General features: G+C 32.1%; 2 protein-coding genes across 3 annotated transcripts; both read left to right on the forward strand.

The window, feature by feature from the left end:
- Nucleotides 1-1,445: 1,445 nt before the first annotated feature.
- Nucleotides 1,446-10,038, forward strand: LOC103495358 (probable sphingolipid transporter spinster homolog 2). Of its 2 annotated transcripts, none has more exons than XM_017046227.2 (16): nt 1,446-1,770; nt 2,703-2,834; nt 3,002-3,103; nt 3,933-4,037; nt 4,628-4,703; nt 5,045-5,119; nt 5,257-5,359; nt 5,434-5,499; nt 5,819-5,888; nt 6,098-6,180; nt 6,308-6,384; nt 6,806-6,919; nt 7,305-7,424; nt 8,092-8,220; nt 8,930-9,008; nt 9,754-10,038. In XM_017046227.2, exons 2-16 carry the CDS (start codon nt 2,743-2,745, stop codon nt 9,885-9,887), a joined length of 1,425 nt encoding a protein of 474 aa, XP_016901716.1. In that variant the 5' UTR covers nt 1,446-1,770; nt 2,703-2,742; the 3' UTR covers nt 9,888-10,038. The 2 variants fall into 2 exon arrangements, with proteins under 2 accessions (XP_016901716.1, XP_008455103.1); XM_008456881.3 differs by having other exon boundaries at nt 1,446-1,766.
- Nucleotides 10,039-12,155: 2,117 nt separating this feature from the next.
- On the forward strand, nt 12,156-16,024 carry LOC103495361 (glutamate-1-semialdehyde 2,1-aminomutase 2, chloroplastic-like). Its single transcript, XM_008456885.3, has 3 exons — nt 12,156-12,443; nt 12,751-12,924; nt 14,692-16,024. The coding sequence occupies exons 1-3, from the start codon at nt 12,270-12,272 to the stop codon at nt 15,757-15,759; spliced, it is 1,416 nt and encodes a 471-aa protein (XP_008455107.2). The 5' UTR covers nt 12,156-12,269; the 3' UTR covers nt 15,760-16,024.
- The last annotated feature ends 418 nt before the right edge of the window (nt 16,025-16,442 follow it).

Consider the following 16,442-nt stretch of genomic DNA (forward strand, 5'->3'; position numbering starts at 1 on the left):
ACTTAATTATTATTATTAAGGTATATTAAATAATAATAAGTATATTTTTAAAATAAGGAAGGGTGAAATTGTTTAGTTTTAAGATTTCAAATAATTAAAAGATGTAATTAATTTATTGAATTATATTTAAATTGACTTTAAATATAATAATTAGTGTTTTTATCCGTAATAAAATACAAGTCGAATTGATTTTGAAATTTTAAAACACGACTAATTTTGGTCGGGTTAAAAAGGTAACAATTAAAAAAGTAATGATTTGATAAACTTAGTATACTCACGTTTTATATGATATATGTTGATAAAAGTATTAAAAATAAATTTTAATAAAAAATTTATGAAAATATCAAGTTATAAAAACAAGAACTAAAAAATAAATTTAAATTAATAAATGAGTGATTTATTATTTATAAATAAGTGAATGCGTATTTTATTTATATATGTTTATTTCATGTGTATTATATTCGTGAGTGTTCGGACAAGTTTATGTGTAAATCGATTAATCTTATGTAACCACCTACCTGACCTTACAACATTTGGGTATCAACGAAATTATTTAAAATTAATTCTTAAATAGGTGAGTACCATCATTGAACCTATTACTTTTTTATATCCAATGTGTAAATATTAAACCTATAAAAACAAGAAGATATATATATATATATATAAATAAATGGATAAAAGTTCAACACTATAAATAAACATTTTTTAAAAACGAATGTATTATTATATTAAGAGTGAGAAAGTTGAAAAGGTAAAATTGAAATGTTGGAGGATTTTAAATCAAATATACTATATTTTATTTGTTTATTTGACCATTTATCTCAAAAAAAGATAACGTTATTTAAAATTATTTTTATATAGATATAATATTTTCTTTTAAATACTTTAAAAAAGTTAAAACTATTTATAAAATATGACCAAATTTATTACCTTTTATAAAACCTATTTATATTTTTCCATATCGTAAACAGATAACAGATTTATCTTTTTTCGCTGTTCTTAAGAGTTTTTCAATTATTCTAAAATTAAGAGTTACTTCATATTATTTAAAGAATTATTAAAATATCATCAGAGGATTATTCGTTTTTAAATTTATTATTTTTGTAATTTCGGTGATATAAATTTTATTTTCATGAGTTTTTTTTTTTTGCTATTTTTTTTAAAAAAATCTTATTTAAAATTCTAAAATAAAATTTTCAAAAGGTAAAAAAAATTAGAAATTTAATTTAGTAACATTAATTATTATAAACATGATACTAAGATTTTGTATGTATATAATTTGAAATAATAAAGCCAAATATATGGGTCAAAGTATTTTTGCTTTTTGAGAGAGATAAAAAGAAAAGTTTGAAATAACATTTGAAATCACAGAATCTCAGCAGAAATAGTGAACACATAATTCCTAAACAGATCATATATATATATATATATATATAGCATTGTCTTCTTAAAATCCTAACCCAACTTTTCTAAATCTGTAATCTCCTATTCTTGGAATCCATTTTTTTTTTCCTACACTGCTAGCTTTTTCACCGTCATCCTTCTCTGTTCTTCCTGCTACTCTCATTCGCAATTCTCGTCACTTCACACACAAATTCACCTTCTAAACTTACCAAAGTTTTCTCCTTTTTCTCTTTTTGTTTCTGGGTTTCTCTCAACGCCATGTCTAAAAAGGAAGAGCCAGTTGCAAGTTTAGAGGGGAGTAATCCGTCCGTCATGAACTCTGTTAATGAAGCTTCTAACCCTTCTTGGTTTACGCCATTGAGGTAGGTACTGTTTTTTTAATTTTCGATGATTTTAGTTTATAAATGCATGTTTGTTTGGTGGATTCTAGCTGCATTTTTATTTTTTTTTGCGATATAGTGGATACTTTTTATGTTTTCTGGTATACTTATAATTTTATTTGTGCATGGTGGGTTTTCTCTTGTTCTCTTTGTCTTGTTTGGTGTATATGAGGGAAAGCAATTTGTGTAATTTTGTTTTCGTAGTGATTGTATGGTAGTTTGTAGCAATTGAAGGAAACCCTTTTGATTAATCATGTCAGCTTGCATCTGATTTTTCCCATGTGGTTTTGTTGTAGTGAGATTACTGTGATGTGCTTTACTAAGGAAATCAGCTTGTGTATGAGTTGTGTTTTTGCCTTTTCTTTTTGAAATTCTGGTTGGGAAGAAATAAGGGTTACTGTTACTGTATACTCTTGAATTTGGAACTTGGAAGAATTTTGTGATTTCTCATGCGTGTCTTTTAAATCATCTTACTGTAAGATACTCTCTCCTCTCACGTCTCTTTTGCTAAAGACCTTGGACTTCAACTCATCTAAGGTTGATCTTATTGATAATCTCGATTTTTTTTAAAACACTAAAATCACCAAAGACCAATACATTCTAATTTTTTTAGCTTGGGTAGAGTTTAGTCTCTCCCTGTGAAAAGCCAGGAGGACCTAGGAGACGGATTCTGAACTGCACTCCTAGTCATACTCCTTGTGCCAAACATGCCCTCATTTATTTTTATTTATTTTTATTTTTTATAATGAAAATATAGGTCTTACTGTGAACCTTGTGATATTTCGAGTTAATGTCTTGGGTCTTATCGTCCAAATTTCTCAAACAGCTTCTCAGATTTAATTGAAGTTTGCTTTGTATGAGTTTCTTTTTAGAAGTTCAAGGCCTCTAATACATATATGTTTATTTCTGAACTTGCAGATTGCTTATTATATTTTGTGTCATCCACCTGATAAATTATATGGATAGAGGGGCCATGGCAAGCAACGGTGTGAATGGGCACCGGACAATTTGCACAGCTGATGGTACATGTACAGCTGGTTCCGGAATACAGTAAGGTTTCTAACATTGTAGCTTTTTCTTTGTTGCTAAATCTATCTTTCAAACAAAGTCTTGTCTGATACAATGGTCCCTAATTTACCAATTTGATATTTCAAACACATCTGGTACTGTTTCATCTCTGGTCTTCTAAAGATGTGTTATTGGATTATTGTGCTCAGGGGGCAATTTAACTTGAGCAATTTTGAGGATGGAGTTTTATCCTCTGCTTTTATGGTCGGACTTCTTCTGGCTTGTCCGATATTTGCATCATTAGCAAAGAGGTAATCTAAATAATTGTTGAATGTTCTACCTAATGACTCAAGGTATAACATGTTTGAATTTTTAAGGCTTCCAACAGTAATTGTATGATAGAAACAATCATTTTATTAAACATTTAGCATGTCTTTTTCTTGTTTATTATTATAACTTTCTAGAACTGCTTCTTTTTGTTACAATTTTATGTCAAACTTCTTTCGTTTCAAATCTAGTTGTTGAAATATTCTGCAATTCTTTGTTAATAATATCTGCAAGAGTTCAGACAAGCTTGTGACATCTCAACTAATTGCATAAGACAATTTTAAGCTAGCTCAGTCGAGATGTCCTTGCTTACTAAATCAATAAAATGGGATGAAAATGTTTGGTCCACTTCAAAATTGAGATTCGTCCCCCACAGAAAATGGTTGAATCCCAATCATTCACAAATCCTAGTAAAATCCCATTCCCTTTTCCCATTCTTGTCTTCAAAACGTTTAATGATAGAGAACAAGCTATTCCCCTTTGACTATTATACATATTTTTCTTTTGGCAACATTTTAAAGTTGATTTTGAATGACCATTTTTTGGATTGAACCTAAATTTGACTAGTACAATCAGACATCTAGTCATGATAGTTCAATCCAAAAAATGGTCATTCAGCTATAGCTATACGCCTATACCATTTGGAATGAACCGTAGGACAATTTCACAAATAGAGAATTTATTAGCTTCAAAACCACGCAAAGAACACATCTGCAAGAACAAGCAAAAGGAACAATTTTTTTTTTCTCTAACAAATAGTGATTTAATCAAATTTATTTGTTATTGAAGCTCCATCTTTTTTAATTTTTGCAGGGCGAATCCATTTAGACTTATTGGTGTTGGATTATCTGTTTGGACTTTGGCAGTAGTTGGCTGTGGTTTTTCAATTAATTTCTGGTCTATTGCTGTATGTCGCATGTAAGCAAAGATCTCATCTTCTTTTTCCTGTCTCTGTTATTTTCTCTCCTTTTCTTTCTTTACTTTCTGTATTAATTATATGAGGATTATCCTATAATTAATTATATGATGATTATCCTATAATTAATTGTATGATGATTATCAGACAATTGATTATACGAGGATTATCTTAAGATTGGTAGTTGGATGCTTCATGGGCTCAATAGTAAAGCTTTTCATCCGAAGGGGAGCATCCTGTGGAGATGCACTATTCGATCTCTTTTGTGGAGCATTTGGAATGAGAGATATAGTAGAAATTTTTATGATAAATATGATTTTTGTTATTCTTTTTGGACTGTGGTTCAACACACAGCTTCTTGGTGGAGTATCAATTACACCAAACACTTTTGTAATTATAGCCTTTCTATGATTTTCAACAATTTGAAGGCCCTTATTTGCTACTTTTCTTTTCTGGGGAGGGTCCCCTCATCCCTTGCCCTTAGGCTGTTCTTTCTTTTGTCCTCTTGAATATATTTGTTTCTTATCCAAAAAAGATCATATGAGGATTATCCTCATCTTCATGAATGTAATGCATTTTCTCCGATCTGTAGGGTTGTTGGTGTTGGTGAAGCTTCATTCATAAGTCTTGCTGCGCCATTCATTGATGACAACGCACCAGTTGAAAAGGTTCATCACAATAATACATTTACGTGTCTATTCATTCAAAAATTTTAACCATGATATTTACATTGTAAACTACAGTCTACCTTCTATAATTTAGGCTGTTTTTAAATTTTGATTTCAAAAATTATAAACATTGGATACAATATTTCATTTTCAAATTCACAAGCAAACACAAAATTTGAATTTTGAATTCAATTTCTAAATTTTTAATGGGAATCAAGTGAATTATTTCTTTTTAAAACATCTTTTGGATCAATAATTATACAAATCTAATATATAAAGACCTAATATAAACTTTTCCTTTGCTATTGTCCATCTAATCACAAACATTTTTTTTGTCACAGAAAGCGGGTTGGCTTGGAATATTCTACATGTGTATTCCAACCGGTTATGCAATTGGTTATCTTTATGGTGGTTTTGTAAGTTTTTACACATTTGGATACTATCTTTATAGTTTCCTAAACTACAAATAAAGAATAATTTATAATTTAAAATTTGAACAATTTTTATTTTCATATTATTATCAAATTGAATAACTTTATTTTTTAATTCATAGGTTGGACAACATCTGGGCTGGCGCTATGCATTCTGGGGAGAGGCTATATTGATGGTTTCATTTGCAGTTCTTGGTTTTGTTATAAAACCCTTGCAATTGAATGGTAAGAATCAATTTTACATCATACAAACAGTTTTTTGTTCTGATTTAACAAAAACAAAACAATGGTTGATGCAGGTTTTGCTCCTCCGGAGACAACTAATGCATCAATACTAGTAGATGCAACTTCCTCTTCGGTTAAAGGTGCCTATTGTCTTTGATTTTTTTCTTTAAATTTATTTTTTTATTGTTAACTTATTTATATAAAAAATATAAGTAGGTTCAATTAATTAATGCTCTATAAGATATATTAGTTTTTTGACTAGAATTTTGTATTTATGTTTATCATTTTAAAAGATTAAAACGTGTAAAATCAATTTTTTAGTTTCTAGAAAATATTTAATTTTTCAACTAAAATTAGAAAAATATGATTGTGATCATGTGTTTGGCATACTTGTTTGCAACCTCACGTGCCGGGCCTGGCTCGTACTATAATAACTTTTTTCTTTTTGGATGGTACTAGATGATCTCCAAACTAAAGTTGCAGTATCGCCAGAGGATTTCCAAGAGAAGAGTGCAGAAAATTCTTCCAAGTAAGCCATTTATTGTTAAAGCTTGAATCTAGAACAACTCTTCGCGGTAGTTTAATTGTTAAATCTATTTATACTATCATTTATAAGAAAATGAACAATGCATAACATTAACTATAGGAAATTGATAGCACATATGAATAATAGATTTAGTAATAGGAATTAAATCTTAATATGCCATCTGATTCCGTTCTGTCCTTAATTTATGGCAGTTCTGTCCTTAGTGAAGTATTGCGATTTATGAAAGATATGAAAGCACTCTTGGTCAATATGGTTTTTGTCGTCAATGTTCTAGGTATTTCATTGTCTTTTTCGGTATAAGATTTTGGATACAAGTATTTTCAAGAATTTAGTTACTTTCAATTATTATACTCTTGACTCTTAATTATTACACTCTTTGAATTTAGTCACTATGCTTTTAGGTTATGTGGCATATAATTTTGTCATGGGCGCATACTCATATTGGGGGCCAAAAGCTGGTTACAGTATTTATCAAATGGTGAAATTACTTTATCCATTTACTCTCTCCCACTTTATCGATTTACTCTTCTTCTTGAAATCCAGCTTTTTGATTTTTTTTGTTCTTGAATTTCTGGTTGAAATCCAACATCTTCTGTTTGAGTTTAAAATCACTAATAAAATCTTAAAATTTCTTTTTAATTAATTAAATAAAAAGGTTGAAAACTTTATTGGGTCTAATACATAATCAAAAAGTTATTATGAAAATTTTATAAACATTTAAACTAATATTCTTGTTTTTCTCTCTTTAAAAACAAGACATGAAAAGAAACAAATGCTTCTTATATATAAAAAATGAGAAACTAAGTAGATCATATTAATTATTATGAATTGGTTGGATGAATGAGTTACTTAAATTGGAGATATTGTTGGATTTTAACATTTTGAAATATATTTGACAGAAAAATGCAGATATGATATTTGGAGGGATTACAGTTGCGTGTGGAATCTTTGGATCTCTGGCCGGAGGTTATATTTTGGATCGCCTAAACAACACCATCCCCAATGCTTTTAAGGTAGTCTCTGGTAATTGAAAAGGGATGACATTAAATGATAAAATTGAAATATTTAGAGGTTTAGAGAGAATTTGAAAATTGGCACAATCCAATAAAAATTCAAAATAGAGATTTTTTTAACAACACCATCTCCTTTTAAGATAGTCAGTATCAAGAAGTAATAAGAGCTTTGCACAATTAGGTGGGATGGATAAATATGAGTTTAGCCTAGAATATACTTAAAAGTTTTTTTCTTTTCTTCTTGTTCATTTATCTGTGTATAACGTAGTGTCTGAGATCGTGAACTATATAATATAACTTGCAGAAACTTCATGAATGAAAGGTTTTTTATGTATAATGTATTAGATGTTGATGATGCATATTATTGCTTACATTTCAAATGTAGCTTCTTTCAACGGCAATATTAATCGGCGCAGCATTTTGCTTTGGTTCCTTTTGCTTCAAAAGTATGTATGGCTTCTTGGTTCTTTTCTCAATCGGTGAAGTGCTAGCATTTGCCATTCAGGTATTTTCTTCTTTCCCTTTAGTTTTTCCTCGGAATTTATAACCTTCTCTAACTGATTATTACATAACCTAAATATGACTGCCAACAGTCCTTTCCTAATAGTGGCCAAGTTCCAATGAAATGGTCAGACTTGTGAAATTATAAATGTGTATATGTAATTGTAAAAAGGAGAATTTTATCTCTGAAAGGTAGTATGGACAGGGCAAACTTACCCGAACAAGATTTATTCTATAGTTTGTACAACTACTTCAATTCCAATAAAAATTTACAAGGACGGGAGGGGGACGATAGGTGTGAATGATGACAATGTTAACCAAGACAGCATATTTTGCTTATTGGCGACTTCTAATCATCCTTCATGATTTATCACTAAAGAGAACAATATCCAAACACCTTTTCTTTCTAATATAATTGAAAGAAAAGGTAACCATAGGCATAAAGGACTAGCACAGTTTGGCCAGATCTCACAATTAATCCTTGAATCATTTTAAAAATTTTTGCTTAGCTCCAAATCTAACATAATTGAAGTTTATAATAAAAATGGGGTATGGAAACACGTTAGTCTACAATGAATATATCTTATATATTTTTTAACTGATCACTCTTTTTTATTAAAAAGAAAGCTGTTAAGTGTTTATTGTTCATATAAAAGCTTTTTTCACTGCAGGGTCCGGTAAATTTCATATGCCTACATTGTGTTCCTCCTAATCTAAGGCCACTTTCTATGGCTATTTCTACTGTTTCAATCCACATTTTTGGAGATGTACCATCCTCACCTCTTGTTGGAATTCTCCAGGTTTGTCCTTTGTTTTACTCTCTTAATTCTTCCATTTTTTATTTTTGAGATAATGTACCATCCTCTCTGCTTCTTTCTTATGAGAAAAAATATGAAAGAATACAACACCAGAATCCCTATCCACTCCTACTCTGTTGTTTCTGTCATCCTATAAAACCCATAACAAAGAACAAACTCCTGCTAACCATATGAACTTACCCTTCTCACCCAATGTCCCTTTGATGAGCCGACATAAAATTATAGTTTCTTTGTAATTTGAGCACTAGTCTCTTTTCATTTTATCAGTGAAAAGTGTGCTTTCCATTTCAATAAAAAGCAGTCCTACATTGACCTTGCTAACTCACACCTCCGAAGCGAGTGATCAAGATCTACCAATTGATGAAGGCAACTTAAAATCTGATCCAACATGAGTTTGTTGCTCGTTTCTTAACTACATGCTTGTTATCCTTCGAAACCATATATCTTGTTGAAAGCTACAAAATAACTATTTAGTTAATGGTGGTAAAGAATAGAATGACAATTCAAAATTTAGGAATATCGATACATCCAAGATTATACTTTAAATTTGTAATTTAACCTCAAAGTTCTAATTGTTGCCATACTTTTTTTGTTAATCATATATCTTAGTCTCAAAGTTCTAATATTTTTTGTTCAAGTGTTAATAATATTACTGGCTGATTGGCTCTAAGTGAGATTGATGATTTTGTAGGACCATATTAACAACTGGAGGACGACTTCTCTAATTCTTACAGGATTTCTCGTCCCAGCTGCCATTATATGGTTCATAGGTAAAAGTTTCAAACCTTGTTCCTGTTTATTGCATTAAATTGGAAACATTCAAAGAATATTTGCAGATTGATCATGTTTGTGCTGCCCCTTAGAATTTAATAATCAGCGTTGGTATAGAAACATGGATATGTGACACGGATACGATAAACAAGTCGACACATAATTTTTATGAAAGTAGGACACAACACAATGGGATGCAGTAGTTTAGATATTTAATACCCTAAAAATAGATTTAGCTTCTAAATTCAAACACTGAAAAGCATTTGGAAGGAAAATGTGACAGGGAACTAATTGTATTGTTTCATCATTCAGTAAGATTTACTAAACAAACTTGACAATGCAATAAAAGAAAAAAGTACGATTCCTCTTTTCTTTTTAATACATTTAGTTTAGGTTTGTTCTTTAAGTGGGTCATTTGAGTTCTTAACGTGATGGGGAATTCAAACTTTTGATCTCAGGTTGAAGATATATGTATGTCTTAACTAGTTGATCTATGCTTCGTTTGACATTACATTCATCTTTTAGTGGACCATGAAGATTGGGTTTCTTCGCACTTTTGAAAAGACATGTCAATTGTCATGAGTAGAGTCCATAATGTGTTAGAAAAGTTTAAAATCAACTAAATGATTCGATGCTAATATTTATGCATCTAAAATATGTAGAGGATGATCTGAGTGTAAGTTTCTCATTAGAAAAGAAGAAAGGCTGATTATTATATCGACACATTTTTCTCTTGAATATCAGGAGTATTTCTTCCCAGTGAAGATAAAAGTAATGAAGATTGTGAGAAGCAAGTCATGCCGAATAGACCGACTGCAGGTTCTGCACTCGAAGTGGAGAAAGTACAGCAAACAAACAAAGCTTCTGCCGAAGCTTAAGGTTCCATATTCCCAACTCTCCCTTTTTAGTATGAATTTAGTGTTTCTTTGGTGTAAATAGACAATATTTTTTATGATTCATATTTCTTTTAGTGTTTCCACACAATTCTTTCAGATAATAAAAGGTGGAAGAGCCTTTGCATTTAGATCATCTTAACATTCCATGTTTCTGTTCCTGGTGAAATTTTTGGGTTGAAAGTAAATATTTTGTGGATAAAGTGAACTACTCTTATCATGAATGTATATGAAGAAAGTTCCTTTTTCTTTTACAAAAACAATGAATTGGATAGTTGAATAATCATATTAAAACAGTAAATCAAAGAACTCACATATTCGAGGATCTATCCATTTGAGAATAATTAGGCTACGTTTACCAAACCGTAATAAAAATTGATGATTAATGGTAATGAGCTTGTATCAGCATCGGTTACCGTCAAAATTAATTTTTTTTTTTAGTTCTAACAGGTGAACGTTGCCTTAAATCAAATTGGTTGAACTATTTATTCTTAGCCAATACATTTGTGATCTTACATGAAATGTATCAAAGAAAACAAAAGAGGATTATCATATGATTACTATTCAAATGATCAAAATACATTTTGAAGACAGCGATGCCTTTTACAAGATTTAATTCATTTGCATCAGCACTTCTGATGAAACTAATCAGCCTTTTTATTTATTTATTTATTTATTTTTTGTTTTCATTCTTGAGTTAAACAACTGTGAGCTGAATAATCAAACTGTCAATATTTTATATGATAAAATGCGAAAGAAACCTGAGAAAATGAAGCACAAAATATCATTATAAACTTTGGTGGTAGGTTTTGATTTTTGCAGAAAATTCGAAGTGGGTCTACCAAACCAACTCATATTGGATAAAATATGTAAACTTTTTTAAGGAAAGTTATGGTAGAATACCTCATTTTCTACATAAGTGGGAAAATAATAATAAATATGTTAGATGAATAAGAAGTGTCAAACAGTTGAACATTGATACACCGCTGAATTCTTATCCTGCAAGTAATTGTAATTAAATTTTTGGATAAACATTCAGTCTCATACGTGACTTGATCATCTTTCCTCAAGCATAAACATGGATTTAAGTGTAGTACGATTATTTAAATCGAATACATGTATAAATTTAATTTGTAAAGGAAATTATATTGAAGCGTGTAGGTGCTTTTAGTTTTTAAAAGAGTTTTTGTCGACGTTTAGATTTGTTTTCAAAATCGAAGCTAAGTTTTGAAGATTAAAACAAATAGTTTTTAAAAACTTGCTTTTGTTTTCTCAAATATAAACAGAGAATTCAAATGTTTAACTAAAAAATGTGAAAATTGTGGGTACGAATTTGTGAGAAAACGAACATAGTTTTTAGAAAACCAGATAATAGTGAAGCGAGGTCTAAATTATACTAAACTTACGAAGGAGAGTTCACCAATATTTTACACTCTTGCACCACAAGACGATCAAGCATGAAACTATTCCTTTGCAATGTCAATTTGAACTATATCAGAGATTCAAATAAACATCTATAAACTTTATTTATAAACACGTATAGATAATAGACTCCAGTAAAAGTCTGCTAGTATCTATTTGATCTACAATATATTGACAAAATTTGAAATAATTTCTATTGATTTTGGTTCATTTAGTTGTATTTGAAAATGAACCCAAAAATTAAACGTCAAACGTACTTAGCATTAAAGTTGCAAGAAAGTGACTAAATTATATAGGTTACAAATACATCACTTAGAAGTGATATTCCAATGCAAAAATTCAATACTTATGAAGTGAATATCTTAAATCATGTCTAAAATGTGGTGACGTGGTAGACCGATAGTCGATAATTCTTTTACGTTATCCTTTCCACGTTCAATTAATATAATAAAATAGGGCTCTCATATGCTAGGGCTCTCCCTTACTCACCCCTTGCATTCAACTAATCCAGTAGTATTCTCACTGGCTAGAACTATTCCTCCTTCGCTCTTTCATGCTCTTCCTCGCTTTCACTCGCATTCGTTGTTCTAAGAAACAAATATTAACGGTTGTTTGTAACATCAACAAAAGATTATTGAATCATATATAGTTTTAAAAAGTCGGACAACCAACATTTTAGACATGAAATTTGGGTCACCATCGATGCAAAAATCAAATGGTTAAGGAATAAACAAATTAACAAAATTCACAAATTTCAATGGGTCAAAAAGGTTGGAGTTTTTGAATTCCCATTTTAGGCCTAATGGTGATTGGAAATTACAATGGCGGCTCATGTGGTGGTCTATCTCTATATAGACATTCCCTTATCCTCTTTCCAATCTTTAAACACATTTTCAAGTTTCAACCAAAACAGAGAGAGAGAGAGGAAGAAGAAGAAGAGATTAGATGGCTGGCTCTTTTGCTGGGTCAGTCGGAATTGGTCTTCCATGTTCCACAAAGCTCTCCCACACAACTACTTCACGATCCTCGCGTTTTCATCGTGTGAAAATGGCTGTCACTCTCGATGAGAAGAAGAACTTCACTCTCAAGAAATCTGAAGAAGCTTTCAATGCTGCCAAGGTACACATTTCCCATTTCCTTTCATTTGTCCATGAAATCTTTCGGTTTGATTGGTGAAACCCCACCCTTTTTTTGTAATCGGTGGATTTTTCCCTGTTTGCCTTAGGTTTTGAATTTTTGTTTAGATATGTTTGATTTGGTATTGGGAGCCTATTAATTTTGATTTCTAGTGGGATCAAATTTTCGTTGTAACTCCCAATTTGTGGTTGCTATCTGAGATTTGTTGAAAGTTCGATGTTTTGATATGTCTGGTTTGTGATGCTTGATGATGAAAATAGTTTTGAACTCATTTGCGTATTATATCTAGGAGCTAATGCCTGGTGGAGTGAATTCCCCTGTTCGTGCCTTCAAATCTGTTGGTGGACAACCGATAATTATCGATTCTGTGAAGGGCTCTCACATGTGGGATATTGATGGTAATGAATATGTTGATTATGTGGGTTCTTGGGGACCGGCGATTATTGGCCATGCTGATGATGAGGTACAATTCCACTTAGTTTGTCTACTTCAATTTGTTTCTACTTGTGTTATAATTTCAGTTACTTGGATCTTCTGCCTTGCCAAGTGTAAAGTTTCTCATCCTTAATTTTTTTTTTTTTTTTTTTTTTTGCAATGTTCTGAACTTTCAATCCTCTTACTAAGTTTGTTGTCTTATAAGCATGTTGTATTTGTTCTCCGTCACGAAATTCCTTAAAAATTGTTCTAGAGAAATATTGTTCGGTGTACATCAAGTATGATCAATAATTTTGTCTCAATCAATGCCCAGACAGTAGTAATCGTTCAGTTCGGATTTTTTCTTAGCTGAAACCCACCTTGGTGAGTATTTTATTTTCTTTGTTTACCTCATATCTATTTTATTGGAAATGTAGTAGCGACCTCTCTAATCTACCATGACAAAACAAAGTAATCCTTTTTCTATTATATATTCATCTAAGAAACAGACTTTCATTTGGAAGCTTGGAGCACAGTGTCAGTTCTAAGTGTCAGTTCTAGAGCCATCTGACACGAGCATGCTTAGCATTTTGAAATCTTTTTCCTTTTTAAGAAAATGTACTTGTTGGGACGTCTGTAGAACGTATTAAGACATGCTGAGACATGTTTTGTACGGTTAATGTTTTAAAAATATATACTGTTACAAAGCTGATGCAGAGATATTTAATTCCAAGTTTTAACTCTACAAAGAAACGTGAAAGGTTTCTATTATAGAAAAGAACAGGGGTAATTATAAGGAAAGAGAATAGACGGACTTGGTGAAACAATATATTAGATCTATATGGAAGACTAAAATACCGAAAAAAGTAAAATTCTTCTCATGGTCGCTCGCCTATAGAAGTCTTAACATTCATGAGAAACTCAGAAAAAATTCCAGTGCACTATGCTCAGCCCCTCGATTTGTTGCCTTTGTCTCAAAGAAGAGGAGACCCTAGACCACTTATTTTTGCACTGTCTCTTTGTTAGGAAAGCTTGGGACACTTTGTTTAGAATTTTTGATTTGGAGCTTTGTCTTCCTAGTAAGGTTGATAGATGGCTGATTGAAGGGCTCAACATTAGAGGTTATAGCCCGAGAGGAAACATCTTATGGAGATGTGCTACCGGTCCCTTTTGTGGTGCATTTGGAAAGAAAGGAATAGTAGAATTTATGAAGATAGCTATAATTCTTTTGATTCTTTTTGGACTATGTTGCAACACACAGCTTCTTGGTGGAATACGAATTACAACCAAACACTTTGGTAATTATAGCCCTTCTATGATATCCAACAATTGGAAGGCCATCATTTTTTAGTTTCTTTTGGGGAGGGCCCTCTTGCCCCTTGCCCTTAGGTTGTTCTCTTTTGTTATATGAATATACATGTTTCTTATCAAAAAAAGATCTATATGGAAGAAAGCCACAAAGACAGCAGATTAACTTGTCTCCTAAAGTGAGGCTGGTTACTTCTCTTTCTTCTATTATTGGGGTATTTGACTGCTTCTTACGAACATTGTGAAGAATATTGTATCTTCAGAAGAAAACAAGCTTTCTTTTGATATAAAATTTTGCAAGTTTAAATTTCTAGATAGCGTCTAGTATAAGTCACCGTGTCCCAACTCTAATTGATACATATTTATTTACATTTGAAAACTTTCTGAAAGATAATGAATGTTTAAGTTTGTCGGTGGCCTAACTCTTTTAAAGGGACATGTTGAAGTGTAGATGTTGGCATTTGTCCATGCTTCTACATTGATATTCACCACAATAATATTCTCATAGGTACTTGCAGCCCTAGCTGAAACAATGAAGAAGGGAACCAGCTTTGGCGCCCCATGCCTTTTGGAAAATGTTTTAGCTGAGATGGTGATATCTGCTGTTCCAAGTATAGAAATGGTTCGGTTTGTTAACTCTGGTACAGAAGCATGCATGGGTGTTCTCCGGCTTGCTCGTGCTTTTACTGGCAAAGAGAAACTCATCAAATTTGAGGGGTGCTACCATGGACATGCTGATCCGTTCCTTGTCAAGGCTGGTAGTGGAGTGGCAACATTGGGCCTTCCTGATTCTCCTGGTGTCCCCAAAGCAGCTACCTCCGAAACTCTTACTGCACCCTTCAATGATTTATCAGCTGTAGAATCCATTTTCAATGCTAATAAAGGAGAGATTGCTGCAATTATCCTTGAGCCAGTTGTTGGAAATTCTGGCTTCATTCCTCCAAAACCCGATTTTCTAAATGCCATACGCAAACTTACCAAGGAAAATGACGCTCTCCTCATCTTCGACGAGGTCATGACCGGATTCCGATTGTCTTACGGTGGAGCTCAGGAGTATTTCGGAATAACACCTGACTTAACAACACTCGGGAAGATCATTGGTGGAGGTCTCCCTGTTGGTGCATATGGAGGGCGAAGAGAGATCATGGAAATGGTGGCACCAGCAGGACCAATGTACCAGGCAGGTACCTTGAGCGGTAATCCATTAGCAATGACTGCAGGGATACACACACTAAAGCGATTGAAAGAACCGGGTACCTACGAATATCTAGACAAGATCACGAGTGAACTTGTTGAAGGGTTGGTGGCTGCTGGGAAGAAGGCTGGGCATGCCATATCTGGAGGATACATAAATGGAATGTTTGGGTTTTTCTTTACTGATGGCCCAGTTCATAACTTCGAAGATGCTAAAAAGAGTGACACTGCCAAATTTGGTAGGTTTTACAGGGCAATGTTGGAGCAAGGTGTATACTTTGCCCCTTCACAATTTGAGGCAGGGTTTACCAGCTTGGCACATACTTCTGAGGATATTCAACATACTATAGCAGCTGCTGAGAAGGTTTTCAAGCAAATTTAGGTTAGATGTTTTATCCCTTTCACTTTTCTCAATTTCTATCTTCTGAAAATTTTCCCTGTATCATTTTGGTCTGCCCTGTAACTGAGTGAGAGTGGAGTAAGAACTTCCTCTTAGGAGATTTGTATCTTCCTGATTGTATCCGAGTAAGTCGTTTAGTGTAATGTTGTTCTTGAAGATTAGCAGTATTCTATGTATAATTCTTATTTTCTACTACCAAATGTCAATGACCTAATAAAAAGATAAAACTTCGAGGTGTTTATCCCAATTTATTACTTATTGCAGATTTTTAAAGTTCAATCGTGAGTGGGTGGGATATGCAAACTTCTGTCTTTTCACACTGTGAAGTTCATGTTTCAGTGTCATTTAAGTTATATTCGGTTTCACAATTGAAGTACTAGCATGTAAAAAATAACTATAATCTTATTGCAACAAGCTTAACCCAAACGTTTGTGTTTCTTCTTAAAAGTTTCTCAATCTACTAGATTGAAAATTGCAAAAGAAAAGCGAGAGGGAAAGTGACAGCAAAAAAGGGACTAAAAGCGAGGGGAATAATCGTAGAGAGCGAGAGAAAAAGAGAAGGCGAAAGTCAAATTGAGCAAGGGAGAGAAAAAGATAAGAAAAGAATAACAAAGTTTGAGAAAGTTTGGAGAGGGAACAAGGTAAAAATGAAATGAACCTCATAA

This window comes from Cucumis melo, chromosome 1, assembly GCF_025177605.1.
Source record: "Cucumis melo cultivar AY chromosome 1, USDA_Cmelo_AY_1.0, whole genome shotgun sequence".
Lineage (NCBI taxonomy): Eukaryota > Viridiplantae > Streptophyta > Magnoliopsida > Cucurbitales > Cucurbitaceae > Cucumis > Cucumis melo.